Source organism: Malaclemys terrapin, chromosome 8 (genome assembly GCF_027887155.1).
Source record: "Malaclemys terrapin pileata isolate rMalTer1 chromosome 8, rMalTer1.hap1, whole genome shotgun sequence".
Lineage (NCBI taxonomy): Eukaryota > Metazoa > Chordata > Testudines > Emydidae > Malaclemys > Malaclemys terrapin.
Window position 1 is genome coordinate 101,073,296 of NC_071512.1, and position 16,126 is coordinate 101,089,421.

Consider the following 16,126-nt stretch of genomic DNA (forward strand, 5'->3'; position numbering starts at 1 on the left):
GCTCAACACCTTGCAGGATTCGACCCTATTGGCCCCATCAACTCAGCAACCGCTGAAGTATGTCAGTGGGAGTTTTCAAATGACTTCAGCAGGAACAAAAGCAGGAACTGAGTTTGTAAGCCCAAGTGTTTGGTGATCACTACTGCTCTCAATGACACAAGAAATCATGCCAGTTAATTAGCACTATGACTATGAGATGTATTTTTTATATCTAAAAAGTTTTCAAGCTACACCTACATGTGGACTGCTATGCTGTCAAATAGGAGGACTGTTATAATTAATACAGTAAACTAGATGTTCCATTTTGACTTTCAAGGCTGCTTGTCTCTGATACGAGTTTTACAGGGTAGTGAGCAATCACTTTAAGTAAATGCTGCCAGTTCTGATTGTTTTTGTTGTTTTATTTGGCTGAGATAGGATAAAAAATGTCTCATAAATGATAAAAGCATTGGAATAAAAGAACCAGAATGAAAAGTATAAAATAACTGATGTAATAAAATAGGTAACTTAATTTAGGAGAAAAACCTAGTATTTTTTCTTTATTGTACAAGAATCCCCCAGGAAAAGATTTCTTATTCCCTGTATTTTAATGTTCAGTGAGTTCCCAAAAAATTAACTTTCTTATTTGTGAGTTAGAGTTTAGGTGTCAGCTGTTAAGTCATTTTAGTTGATTTTTGGTACTAATGATCGTAACAAACAAAAAATACTATTTATTTGACATGTCAGTGGGGCAATCATCTTAACCCTAGAATGAAAACATTTTGCTGTTGGTGAAATGACAAATTAAAACAAAAGGTAGATTGACTGTATATGCTAAGGTATAAATGTAACAGTTCAGTTATCAAAAATACTCTATATGTGCTTTGTGGATCAGTTAATGCTGCTATTATAATGTTAGCTTTTCCATTTCCTGAATTCTACGTTTAAATATGCAACTACTCGTTAGGACTGGGATTGCTGAGTACAGACACCAGTTTATTTATAAATGCCAAGAGACACAACTGAGTCAAAGTGGGTGAGGTAATATCTTTTATTGGACCAACTTCTGTTGGTAAAAGAGACAAGCTTTCGAACTATACTGAGCTGAGTTATGACCTGAAGAAGAGCTCAGTGTAGCTTGTCTCTCTTACCGACAGAAGTTGGTCCAATAGAGATATTACCTCAACCACCTTGTCTCGCTGATATCCTGGGAGCAACATGGCTACAACAACAGAATATACAACTGACCTTAGCAAGATAATACATAAGAGTAATACTAGATCCTAGCAGCAGTTGGGATGAGGAACCTACAGTCATCCTCTACTGTCATTGGCTTCCCTCCCCTTTCAGTATTTACCTATACTGTCCAAGGCCAAGCAAGTTCACTTAATCCCATGGGCTAACAAGATGAACCAATCATGTGTCATGCCCTGGAGCAGGTGATCTATAGTAATGTCACTTGTTTACTGCAGCAAAATCCAGCTAGTATCAGAAACTGCTAGGAAGCTCAGACTGAGCCCAGAAGAAAAACTAAAGACAGACAAAGAGATGTGAAAATGTCCTTGCTGTCCTTGGAATTAGATGGCTTGGGGAGGGTCCACCATGAGGGTGTAATTCAATAGGACTGTCAGAGGAGAGGATGCAACCTTCCTCCATCATGGCATGGGGCTAAGGAGACTAGATGTCTGTCAATGCACTGTATTCCAGATACAAGTCTGGGCACTTGTATATGTCAGTGGAGTATATGCCAATTAGAGGAATAAACTTTATTTGATGTTATCTGAACTTGGGAATTTTTCAACCTCAATGTTTTCATTAAAGATGTTTTTTCAAGTGTGTTTTTCATACATTGCTGTATGTGCTCATGCATTATTGCAGAAAGAGCGGTGGTAACCCTTGTATTTAGCTTGTTTAATGCTCTCCATTATAAAGATCATCTTTTTTTTCTTTTCCTTTCTTTCTTTTTGGGAAGCCCTAACACCTCCATTGTTTGCAGGAGGTCTTTGAAATTCAGCAGAGACAAAGCCCCAGGGCTAGCGACATGACTTGCACTTGCCCTATTAAATTCCATTCAGGTTTGGCTGAGTTATAAACTGTTAAAAAATACCATTTCTCTTTGTCACTTGTGTTCCTTATGGCAAATCAATAACTGACTATTAATATCCTGAAGACCTGGGACCATGCCGCAGCCAAAACAGCAGCAACATGTACTGCACTGGGAACACCTGTCAGTGTAGCTGTAGCAGAGATGGCAAGAGAAAGCTCTGACCACACCACAGGGACCCAGTGCATGGCCACAGCTGCCCGCCCCCCCCCCCCCCCCCACTCTGGTGGCACCACATGGAACGGGAACCAGATGGGTGGGGGAAAGAGACGGGCAGGCCAGAGAACTCCCAACGACTCTCCTGGATCCAGCATATGGCACCACCAGACCAGACACTGCCCTTCTGGAATAACTGCCTTGTCCAGCTGCCAGCTGAAATAGCTAAAATAGTATAAGTCTGTGCTGCAGTACTGAAAGTTTAGGGTTCAAACCCTGCTGATGACATATGATGAGAGAGCTGTTAAAGTTGTACCCAATACATTTTGTTTTAACTTTTTCCTTTTCCTAATTTGTGAGTGCCTGACTTTACAACCTAAACCTTTTAACTTAAATTTTTAGTTTTATAGGTAATATCCGAGGGTTTCCTTTTAACTTAGATTTTTATTTTTATATGTAATATCCTAGGGTTTCTAGGATATTACATATAAAAATAAAAATCTAAGTTAAAAGGTTTAGGTTGTAAAGTCAGGCACTCACAGATTAGGAAAAGCCAGATATATAGTTGTCTATGCAATCTGACTTGTTCCCCCTTGTATGTATTCATTATCATGAGGTCTTTAATTACATGATTACAAAATACTTTAGCTATAGGATCTCTGCTTCCTGCATAGACACACAAGGGGACACAGTGAAGGTTGCATGAACAACCGTAAATCTGGCATTTCCCAGCTATCAGATGCTTGACTTTGCAACCTGTGTGTGTGTGTGTGTGTGTGTGTGTGTGTGTGTGTGTGTGTGTGTGTGAGATGAATGAACCCAGTAATGTATTTGTTTGAAATGGGCCATCCTGCTTATCACTACAAAAGTTTTTTTTTCCTCCTGCTGATAATAGTCCACCTTAATTGTTAGAGTTGGTATGGCAACACTCATTTTTTCATGTTCTGTGTGTGTGTATATATATATCTTCCTACTGTATTTTCAACTGCATGCATCTGATGAAGTGGGCTGTAGCCCACGAAAGCTTATGCCCAAATAAATTTGTTAGTCTCTAAGGTGCCACAAGTACTCCTTGTTTTTTTTAGTAATGTATATGTACATCTATACACACAATACATATGCACATACACACACTATATAAAAGCAACTTCTTTGGGAGAATGTTAAAACTACACTAAAAATGCCCAGGTTAAGGTAGTGCCAAATAAAGGTTACTCCCACTAGTGTGTATGTATATATAATGCATGAGCAAACACATAAAACAAGCAACTAGAGTGTCTGTTAGCTTCTTAGCTTTTGAACCCCAAGCCCTTGGGTGCAATATTTCAAGACATTGCCAACTTTTCTCAGTTGTGCTGACAGGTGCTTGTTAGTCTTAATGTTCAAATGATAGTTTTTCACTTTGCTGAATCTTAGGAAAGAGTTAATTGACTAAAGCACTTCTCAACAGCAGGTTGTCCTCACCTGCAATTTCCATCATCAAGGATTAGCCATATTCACAGTTGCTGACTCTTAGTACTAACCTAATGAATGATGCATGCCTGGATAAAGACCAGTTGACCATAATAACCTAGCTCTCCAGTCCAAATTTGATCCTCCAACACATATACTGCAGGTGTGGGGTCTATGTGTTCTGGACTCAATCATTGTTAATTTCTGACTGCTTCCCAGGGAGTGAATATAGATTCTGTATAGGTAGCTTGCAAACCAGATGGACTTGTTCTTTGGGCATTAAGACTTTCAGTGTACACTCAAGCTTTTTATGCGGTTTTGTCAAACCTACCTATTCTTTTTGCAACATTTTGTTTAATATCCTTTAAAAGCAATACAGTGCTAGTCACTAGAATCAGCCAGGTCAAGAGTCTAATTAATGTTTTAAAAATAAAGGTTCCCAAACACCAGGCGAGTTTGTCATTTTCTCTATGGTTTGTTTTGAGGAGGAGGAGGAGGAAAGAAGGTGAGGAGGGAACCCTCCTGTTCCATGATTAAATCCCACCCGCTCATTTTCTCCTTTTCTACTTTGCTTTTGATTTTAGTGGCGGTCTTAACAGAATGTCAAGATCAATTTGCAGCATGGTTTAACTCAAGGTTTGCATTCTGCCAGCAGCAATTGTCCCTACAAACAATGCCGTGTGTTCTTGTAACTTCAGAAGCTTTTAGAAGGATCATGGCAAGAGCAGCATCTAATGACTTTATTAGTGTAGGGTTTCAAAATGGGCTCAGTAATTGTTCACATCTCTTTGTCATCTAGTCATAATTACTGCATAGCATTGTTCAGGGTTGTGCTTGTGAATAGTTTCCTAATAGCACTGAGACGAAGAAAAAAGGAAAAGGATAAAAGGTGATTGTCTCTTTAGATTGCGAACAACCCAGCCTGTATATAGATGATGGTTAAACTGTTTATAATATTTCAGACTGTCATCAGAAAAGGTAAAATATCCTTATTTTAAAACGCATTTTCTTTGAGATGATTTCAAATGTCTAGTTTAAAAATATTTGTTAAACAGATTCAGAAGCCTAAAAACAGAATGTATTTTGTTTTAGTCATGATTGCTAGGCTCCATTTTATGTTGGGACACATGAGTGAGGAAAAAAAAGTAAATTCTCTCCATTGAGCTGATTAATATACTTTTTTTTTTTAGTTAATAAGACATGCCTATCACTGTCCTCTGGGCACATTTCAAAAATTTTAAACTACAGTGTATATAAATGAATATGCAAATCTGACACATCAAGTATCAGCACCTCAAAACCACACCAGTAAAAACTTAAATTCACACCCAGTTGCCTTTCAAACCTCTTAAGGCAAAAGCCTCTGTGGATACCTAGAACTTGACTGAAGGTAGACTAATTTGAGGTCAGCTGGATCAGTGAGGAAAGTGAGATCCAGAGCTGGGAATGCTGTGCTTTTCAGTCCTGGACATATATAAGGGCTATCAGTCAGAACTGTCCTCCGCTATTGACCTGGAGCAGAGGAGAGTTGGTCTATTAGTTAAGACAACGTAAGATTTAAAACCACAAAGGGCTTTTATAGCACAAACCCAGCACCTTGAACTGAACCCACAAATGTATTGGAAATGTGTGTAGTAAACGGAGCTCAGCTGTAATATGCTCCATACACAAAACACTCTTAAGAAAACAGGTAGCTGCATTTTACACTACAGTAGCTGAAATTGAAAGCGGTCTTCAGGCAGAGCCCCTTGTACTGTGAATTGTAGTAATCCAGTCTGAAATGACAAAGTCATGTGGTGAAGTCCACATCTGGAAGGAAAGGTCACAGTAGTTTGTTTATTATGTCTAAACTTAGATTGCGAGCTCTTTGCAGTAGGGACTTTGTCTTTTTCTCTTTTCTTTAAGTGCCTACCACTTTAAGTAATGTAAAGATGATAACCTCTTCAGCACACACAAATGTATAAAACTATCTTGGCCATTGTTGCTACCTGAATATCCAAGCAGAACTGAGGATTCAATCTGACTAACAATTTGAAAAGAAATTTTGTTAACGAAAGACAGGCATATCCCTTTAACTGAGGAAGCACATCTAACCATCTACTGTTCTGGAGGTTTCTCGTAGCCAACCAGCTACACATCTATCTTAACACGTTGGTGCCTTAGCCAGCTATCTCTTGTCCAACCATATCTCACGCAGATGTGGCCAGTCAAACCAAGCGTAATGAAAAGGAGATGTAAAGATGTGGGTCATAAGCCTATCAATGACATTGCAGCCTATGCACTCTCACTCACCTTTGTTAAAGATGGAGTGTGAAAGAACAGAACTCTGTGTTCCCCTGGCAAGAGAGGGGCGGCAGAAGAGCAAGTGCCATGCACTGACCTCAGGGATCTCTCAGAGAGGAAAAAGGGAAGTCAATCAAGCACAACTCCATTTAAATCTACAAAGCTGCCTCCATAAAACCTTATAGTCAAATGGTATTGAAGTTCCTGAGGATGCTTGACCTGAGTCCCTCACCAGAAGAAGTCAATCAACTAATAAAAAGAGAGCAGTTTATATACTATAGTAAGGCCTAAAACCCAACTAGAAGGCCTGGAAACGGATGGTACTGGGAGATAATGCAGAGACTTTGACTCCCTCAGGGAACAGATGGGCAGGATCCCCTGGGAGAATAACATGAAAGGCTGTATAAGTAGGGGCATTGCCAGCAGATCGAGGGACGTGATCGTTCCCCTTTATGCGACATTGGTGAGGCCTCATCTGGAGTACTGTGTCCAGTTTTGGGCCCCACACTACAAGAAGGATGTGGAAATATTGGAAAGAGTCCAGCGGAGGGCAACAAAAATGATTAGGGGTCTGGAGCACATGACTTAGGAGGAGAGGCTGAGGGAACTGGGATTGTTTAGTCTCCAGAAGAGAAGAATGAGGGAGGATTTGATAGCTGCTTTCAACTACCTGAGGGGGGGGTTCCAAAGAGGATGGAGCTCGGCTGTTCTCAGTGGTGGCAGATGACAGAACAAGGAGCAATGGTCTCAAGTTGCAGTGGGGGAGGTCTAGGTTGGATATTAGGAAACACTATTTCATTAGGAGGGTGGTGAAGCACTGGAATGCTTTACCTAGGGAGGTGGTGGGATCTCCTTCCTTGGAGGTTTTTAAGGCCCGGCTTGACAAAGCCCTGGCTGGGATGATTTAGTTGGGAATTGGTCCTGTTTTGAGCAGGGGGTTGGACTAGATGACCTCCTGAGGTCCCTTCCAACCCTGATATTCTATGATTCTAGGGGCACTTCTGCCTACTCCTGCAGCTGCTATTGGTCTTCACAACAGCCCTGATTGAACAGGGGCATTCCCATCTGGAAATGCAGAGTGCGTATATCTTTCCTCCTGGGTTAGGGCTGACGCTGCTTTGACATCCAAACTGCCCACCCCTTGTGTTGTTATAGTGGTTAGCTGCATTATGTTTTTATTGTGGTAGGTTTCTGGTGTGCTTTGGGCTCACGCAGCCCCCTAGAAGAATTTTTCCCATTGCTGACTGTCAAGTGCAGTGGACCAGCTTTGCCTTCCTCTTAGAACCTAGTAGTCCAGACAGGGCCCAGGGTATGTTTTGATTATATTTTTATGAATGATTCTATCGGGTGTCCAGTGGTGGATGGTGGAATTGGTTTTAGCAGTGGCCAGCTTCGAGTGTGAACCCTGGCATATGTGGTACCATGCTGCACCCTGCAGAATGAAGGGAGAGCTTCCGTGTCTCATTCAGACTGAGACATCTCTCTCCTGTATCCTTTAACCTTGCATGAGGGAAGGGTGATTGAGATCTCTGCTTTGGAGCGGAATTCCTAAACGTTTTGCAGGTAAAAACTAAGCGTAGCTGCTCTTCTCATGCTTTGGGCTTTCACGGCCATTGTTGCAAATTCCACTGGACCAGTCTCTGCTAGGTAGTTTGGGGACTCCTTTAGTTTGATGTTAGAGGCAGCCTTTAGCTTTTTAACCACGCCCTTGTGTCTGTTTCTCATTCCTCCCTGAGTCAATAACTATGGCCCTAGAAGGCATGGTACTTAAGTAGTTAAGGTGCTAACAGTGTACTATGAAGACCATACATAGCAAACTTGTTTAATACACTATTGCATAGCCTCAGATTTAACATTTTTTCATTTAAATACCTAATACATAAAATGTTATTCTTAAATTAACATGTTAATGAGATTTCTGTTGACTTTGCAGAGTATAAAATTAATATTAAAAATAATTAGGAGTCTTGCATATTTAATATTCACCGTAGTTTTCTTTGTGCTTTAGAAAAAGGCTACAACTTCTTTTCCAACATCACAGATGCTTCTAAAGTTTTACGGTTTCTTTAAGTAAGTTAGACCTGATGAGATATATAAATATATAAATCCTGCTCTTTCAGAACAGGCTTTAGTTGGCTTGAGAACTGAAGACCAATGGGACTTCGAGGTTCTAATGATCTTAGAATGTAGAAAACAGAAATTTTGTGTCATCCTGATATCCAATTTAGGAAATAACTATAGGAATATTTATACAAATGTGGAGTAGGTTATAATGGAGAATCCAAATAAAGCTTCTGCTTATTACACATTGGGTGACTGCTGAATTTAAAAAATAATTTTTTTTTTACAAAAGATGGTCTCAAATCCTATGTAATTTTTCTTATTTATTGAACTGTTTTTTGCCTGTTCTTCTCATCAGATTGGGATTGGAATGAGATTTCATCTCTGTATTTTTAAGAGAATTTGCTAGATTTCCAATTCTTTAGCATCATAGATTTTTTTAAAGATACAAGTATAGTCTATACATCGCTCTTGATCTCCTGTAATACGACTGATATCAATGGCCATTGCACAAGCACATCAGAATTAAGTTATATGGCACTTAAATTTAAATTATTTATATGTGCTTTTCCAATATTGAACTCACAAGGATAAAATATGCTAAATTGCACTTTATGTTTTCTCCATTTCAATATCATTATTTTTAAAAAATGAGAGAGATCAGTAACATCACCTTTCAGACATAAGGGATATGTTAGGAAAATATATCCAAAAGTACAGTATTTTAAGTGAGGCTGAATAGTCCTATAGGTATTTTGAGGATTGGTAGTCAATATCTTATTGGAAACATTTGTGTTCAGAAAATTCTCTCTGTTCTGTTAAAGCTTGGTAACAATTTTACATAATTTGACTGCAAATTCTGGAATTGTATAAAATTTCTTCTCTTAGTATAAGGCAAGTTTTACGTAATAAAATATTTAGACTTTGAAGGAATAGAAACATAAATCTGGAGACGTAGCTGAGAAATAGTTTTTATTAAATATGTAAAATAAGCCTTATTTACAGAAAGAGAAATGAAAGGGGGAAACTAATTTTTTTCTCTGAACCCATGAAGAACTTGCAAGACAGTGGCACCAGGGTCCATAATAAAAAATCAGGATTCCGTTGTGTGCATTCAGAGTATGCTGTTCAGTGGTAAAGAACCACTTACTCTACACTGCTTTTAATTGAATGAGTTTATTGATTTAATCTAAAGATAAAACAGAATTAACTATTTGAAATGTTTTCACTTAAACCAGGTTATGCACTAATAGCCAGTCAGGTTTTTATAAATCCTAATGTCTTGGAGAACTGGATGAATCCTGAGATAGGTAATGAGGTATATGTGTTGCTGTTCACCTCAATACCATGAGTTTGAAAGTTGTTACCATATAATGACTGTTCTGTTGCCTCTGTGAAATAAATTGGTGGTTTCAATCCAGTTACCAGTAAGTCTGGTGTCCACCTCTCTTAAAAACAGTGTCATGGTTGTCATCTCTCTTGGCAGAATGGGCACGGAGACTCAACTGCTCTCTCTCTTACAAGTGGTTTGACTGAATCAGGATTAACAGAGGTAGGCAGTGCTGCTGCCCGTGTTGTACGTCTTTGGGAAAATATAGAGAACTCAGTTCTCTAGGACAGTCGGTCCTGTGCTAAATTCCTTTATATTTAAAGTTTCAAGCTATTTTAAAAAGTCTTTAGAGGTAAAGAAGACATTAAACTGGTAAGCAGGTTAAAAACTTTTATAATTGAATATGTTGGAGTTGATTTTTTTTTAATGCAGGGGAGGGGTTGTTTTCTATGTAACTACGTTTTTTTTTTTTTTTTTTTTTTTACAGTATATCTATTCTGTAACAAGCCAAATCCTTCACTCTGTACATACTGCAGTACTTAAAATAATACACTAATAAAAGACAAAGTAAATATAAACTCTTCCTGGGCAGCTTCATTGTCTTATAACAGATACAGAACCTCCACCAATAAGAATCAGAAGAGTTTTAGAGCTTATTTCCCAGGAGCCCTTGCTTTAGATTGGATGCACCATAGCCCATTCAGGGCTTTGAAGATTAAGATGAGACCTTGAAATGGTCCTGAAATTGGATTGGTACCCAATGCAGAGGACAGGTGTGATGTGTTCTCATCAATCAGCTTTGTTTAGAAGGTAGGCTGCCGCCTACTGCATTAGCTGCTGCTCCTGGGTGTCATTCTGAAATGTCCCCAGGAAGACTGAACTGTGAAAGATCAGTCTGGACATGACAGATGCATGGTTCACTGATTCTAGGCCCATAGATGTTGATTAAGAGTGGCAGTACAGTCAGTCCCTGTGAGAGGACTCTGCTGATGAGGGCCAGTAGAAAAGTTACCCCTCACAGCTGCTTTTTGAATCACGCCAAAAAGAACAACCAGAGCCAATTTTAAAGCAATTCTGTGTGACTGTGCCAGGTCCCATAAGCAGGTGAATAGCACTTCATGATCCAGTGTTCAAGGCCAAAATGATCCAGCAGAAAGAGAAGGGCGGTTGATTGCCACTGTGGACCAGACCATCCATGCTATGAATGCTGAAGCCCTTCTCAAGTTACAGAGCAAAAATGGTGGCACAATTAGATGTGATTTGCAGTTTCAATCCCTAATCCACAAAACCTCTTTACAAGAAGAATTGAGATGTCTCTCTGTTGTTTCCATGTTGTTTAAATTGAAGTATTATAGGAACACTGTCAAACCTTTATAGTATTTGACATTGTGGTTTTCGATTTTACATACCACTGTTCGTTGTTATTTCTATTGTGGTAGCACCTAGGGGCCTCAGCTGTGGATCAGGGCCCCGCTGTGCTAGGCACTGTACAAACACAGAAAACAAAAAGACACTTCTTGCCCTCAAATGCTTGCAAGCTAAGTATAAGACAAAAACGGGTGAATACAGCAACATATGGGGGAGCCTAAGGAAGTAATGAGACAATACTGGTCAGCATGATAAACGGTGATCACAACATACTAGTCCTTTCTTAGTAACAAAAAAGATACATTTGTACTCATTGTATTTGGTTGTTTTTTTTCTTTTCTTTTTCCATTTTTTAAATCCTGCATTTGTCTCCTCCTCTGTGTTTTTGAATGGCATTAAAACTTGGAAATCTGTGCTGTTAAACAAAAATATTCATGTCATGCTTATCTCATCCTGCATGCACCACTGATGAGTCCATCTCTGGGACTGGTGATTGTTTTTAACTGTGGTCCCAAAATTAGCAGGCAGAGCAAAAGAACTTTTGTGAGTGACTAAGACTAATGATGTCTTTATTTTTTTCATTTTCCTAGTGATAGTTTCATTTTTGACTTGTTTTATGTAAGGGGCCAGGCCCTACCCCTCACTTACCTTTGTGCATACAGTTTGCACAAAGTCTGTTCTGACACTGTTTTGCAGATCTCAAGTAAGTGTTCACTCACCACAGGTCCTCTGCTGCTCTGGGACTTGGGTTAGGAGTCAGGTAGCGTGAAGTATGTGTCTGTGCATACACTCATGACCTTATATACTGCTTCTTCTCTGGGATTACTCAAGCTCCTTTCATGAGTTTTCCCAATAATGCTGCTTCTGAAGTGTTTTTGTGCCTGTTATGAGGTGGGGTGAGGCAAATATGAAAATGGCCTAGATATTTAGCTTTGGAAACGACTCTTCTGAATGCATTATCCTAATATTAAGATGTGTTAGATTTTTTTTCTCCCCAAAACTGTGACCTATAGAATCTTTTCAAATATAAAGCAGTATAAGGAATTAGGGAAAATTAGGATTTTAAAACCAGGCATAGTGTCAAAAAATAGAGTATTGCCATCCCCAAGCATGCAAAAATCATGCCACCAAAAGTCATGAACTTGTCTTAAGAATCATGAGCTATTGAAAACAATAAAATTTGGATTCTTTTTATTTGCTTCTGAGCCACTACAGTTCATGTTTTCGTGCTTGTCTCAGCAACGACAAGGCCCAGAAAAAAAATTTTAAATGAAAGTTGAGGTTTTCTCAATCACAAGATTTAGAAGCTGAAGATTTAAAAGAAACATCAAATATTGCCTAATTCATGATAAAATTGCAAGAGATTACAGAGGGTTTTTGTGGCTTGTCATGTGACATCAGCTGTTCTTGCAGTGATTTTATTCAAGTAGTCAACTATTTCCTGTGGCCTTTTATTCTCTTGTATGAGGAAATATAATCCTGATTTACTCTGAGACCCATACACGTAGAATATTTATGAGGGAACTGGAACACCTTGTTAGTATTATTTGGAATGGGTGGGAGTGTGTCTGTGTGTGCGTTTTGTACCATCAGCAGCTCTTCAAAAGCTATGCCTAGATAAAATCTACCAGCAGTGAAATATCATTAATTGATGGATATGATAGGTCTAATAATCCTATTCCCTTTCCAGACAATTTCACATAGAAGAATTGAGATAAGAGATCTTCATAACCTGTTTCAGTTTTTGGTTTTGCATTTGTTTTTACAAAACTGTGGTCAGTGCCTATGTGTTTATTTCCCAGCTTTAATAAGTTCTGATTTAGTTACTTAAAGTTCCCAGGAGAAGTGGAGAATGTGCTACTGCTTTAACACTAAATTATTTTTTATGCAGTTTATTTTTGTAACTTCCTTGCAGGAGTGTTTTTTTTTTTTTTCCTATAGAATTTCCCCGCCCCCCCCCCCCCCAAAGAATCTTGGCCTTTCTCATACTTCTCCACCCCATCCTAAATCATCTCCCCCACGTACGCACTAAATATTTTTGTAATTAAAAAACAAAGGAACTAGTAGGGTGCCATTTACCCTCCCTTTCTGCCAGTACTCCTCCATTTCCACTTTTGGTTGGAGATCACAGTAATCCAGCTTGTTGTGGAAAACAAGTCTTCCAGTAGTGACATCTGGTTCTTTGATGAGCTCCACAGGTATTTGTAATGTGAGTTCTGTTGGCAGCTTTGGCGATCCACTGGAAGAACTGGCACACTTTTATCTAGATGAGAATGAGAAATCCCCTTGTGAGAGACAGAGAGAGAGAGAGAATAAAACACTTGTTTTTCTCCATGCCTCTATTAATTCTCTCAGAAGTATGAAAGTAGTACTGATAACTGCTTGGTAGCATGGTATGCTTAATGAGTTTGTTGTGTGATATTTTGGTGAAAGAATACAGCCTGTGTACACACAATCCTCTTTATAATCATTGCATTGCAGAGCTGAATGAGAAAATGACCAGAGTTTTATATTTTATATGTGTTTTGTGTGTGTATGTTGGTTTAAGAGTGTAAAAGACCTATTAAGTCATGCAGTCTAACTCCCTCCTAGTTTTGTTTATCTTCTGTCTTTCTACTGTTTTGTCCAGTAAAATTGTAGGTCCTGTGCAATGAAACTTCTACCACTTCTTGGGAGACTGTTCAACAGTCTTAATACATATCAATGACTGGGGATTTTCCTTGTTATACATTCTCAAATTTTCATTTTCTTAGTTTCATTTCATTACTTCTAGCTATACCCTGGCGCTGAAATCCTGGCCTTGCTGAAGTCAGTTTGCCATGGCGTATTGCCATTAACGTCAGTGGATCCAAGATTTCATCCCAAGTGTTCCACACTTAAAACTGCTCTCTTTACTTGAAGTGTGTGTATGTATGTGTAGGCTGTTATAAGGTCCCCTTTTATTGTAGCTTAGCTAAACTGGGTGTCTTTAGCTTGTTAGTTATTTCTAATAAATCAGTCCCTTGATCGTTTGTATTGCTCTTAACCAATCTTCTTTCAGTTAGTGAATATCATTTTGGTAAGACGGTATTCAGAATTCAGTGCAATATTCCAGATTTCCAGAGTATGTCAGCATTCTGAAATGGTACTGTTCAGGGGACTTCACTTGGCTCGTAATGTAAAGGGCAGCTACTCTGTGACACCTATGTAATCTAGTAGCATGAAAAGAATAAGAGCACTTTTCATGTCTGGGAGTATGCTTGTCATGGTATATTCTCATAACTTTAACAGGTTTTCAAATGAGCAGGTTTTCTATCACCCATAATGGTTCTGGACTGCAAAAATCTAGTAAACCTGGATAACAAAGGAGGCAATGGAAAAATTTCATAAATTCAATTTATGGCTTTGAAATTTTTTTAATAGCCACGCCCTGCTTATTGTTGCCAAACTAAAGGGTGTCCTTTCTCCATGTTAAGATTATGTTGTAGCAGAAGTTGGCTCTATTTTTCCCCACACACACACTTTGGGCACTTTCAACTCCAAATCCACTTTTACGATAATGGACTTTTTTAATTTTCAGCCCATTTTCTGAGCCATTTTATTAGCCAGAAAAATACTGATTTAAAACTTGTGTTTTGATTCTGTTTTGGATTTTGATATCAAATGATTCTGAGCACATGACATTTTAATGCAGTTTGTCTTTTCAAATAGATTTGCCTTCTAATGCATGTGACAACAGGACTTTGCTCATCAGTTAGAGCATACATTTCAGAGCAGTTGTTACCTAAAATATTATCATAAGGCATAAGAAAACACACGATTTAAGTTGCCTTTCATGAACATAATTAAGAATTAATAAGCCTGTACCAGTGGCTAGTCCTCGGATTTTCCACTGTTTTGCCTTTTGTGACCTGTGTTATTAAAAGTCCATTATTTTTACAGACTTTATTAAATTGGATCTTATTAAAGCATTCTATATTTGCATTTGGTCTTTCATAATTCATTATTATTATGACATTTACTTTTTACCATCAGATCTGAAAACATATCATAAGCTACCCTTTTCTCTTGAAAGAAATGCTAATTTCAAACAGTCCTCTAATGGAAGAGAAAAGCTTTATCAGTTTTTTCATTTATTCAAGATCGTGTTAAGAATACTAATGCTAGACTTCTGTATGCTAATATCTGAGCGCTTTTTTTGGTCAAAAGCGTAGAATTATTGTTTTTAGACCACACTGCTAAGTATGATACTGAAGGGGCTACTACTCTGAAAGAAAATACAATTCTAAAGTACAGTTTTTTTAATTTTATGACCTATTAATATTTTAATGTTTTCATTGTTAAATTATGATTCTTGTATGAATAATAGTAATTTTATACTTTTTTCATTGTTTGAGTAATGTCCTTATTCATTTATTTTAATAAAATTTGTTGTCTTTGAAAATTGGTTTATTGACTATTTTCTAGTCTTGTATTGTTCGGAGCACAGTTTGCTAGATCCTGAACAGAAAAATGGATTTCTTCATCAAATAAGTCACTGTCATTGCCAGTTAAAGTTTATTATAATGCCTCCCATCTGGACTCTATCATCTTTGAAAATGTGTTTTTTGTGATAAATTTTTGAGGGATAAGGAAATCCACAACTAAACACAGCAGCCCAGGTTTTAAGCAGTATATAGCTCTGAAGTAAACTGTCAAATTTTAATATTTCTTTAAGGAAGAGATTTGTATTAGCTGAATTCTTTTCTAAAAAACCCACTGTAACTTAAAGAAACTCTACAATGTAAACTTATATTGTTTTTCTATACTTTTTAGGTTTCTGACAATGTGCACTAGACACTTTGGGAGTGTTGTAGCCCAAACAATTCGAACTCAGAAGACGGATCAGTTTCCACTTTTCCTTATTATTATGGGAAAACGATCGTCTAATGAGGTGTTGAATGTAATACAAGGTATAATTGTTCCTTTATGGTGGGGACCTATTTCTTATATGGGTATTGAAACTGTCAGAAGACCTCTTTGTTATTAATTCTTAGTCTTGGTCATGAGATTTTTAAAATTTTTATTATTCACCTGTTTCAGAACAAAAACTGCATTACAGAAAGATAAATGGCCATTGTACATAAATATGCTATGTTACATAACACTAAAGGATTGAATTGTCATAATTGTAATAAAATAATGATTTAATATTTTTTCAGATAGAGAACTGCATTAATATTAAACTGTCTGGTCCAAGATTTCTAAAATAGGAGCTAAATATAGGCTCCTAAATCCATATGTAGGAAGCTCATCAGTTTTCATATGTAGGAAGCTGCATTGGTTTTTGTAAGTGCTGAACACCAAGCTGCGATTAACCCCATCATTTAGTATGAGCTAATTTTGGCCCCGATCCTGCAATCAGATCTGTGTGC

General features: G+C 38.0%; 1 protein-coding gene across 1 annotated transcript in view; it reads left to right on the top strand.

Moving 5' to 3' along the window:
- Positions 1-16,126, top strand: part of FAF1 (Fas associated factor 1) — a 325,268-nt gene that overhangs the window by 247,194 nt on the left and 61,948 nt on the right. The window contains exon 14 of the mRNA XM_054036693.1: positions 15,528-15,664. Coding sequence (XP_053892668.1) covers positions 15,528-15,664 — 137 coding nt within the window. The remainder of the gene's footprint in view (positions 1-15,527; positions 15,665-16,126) is intronic.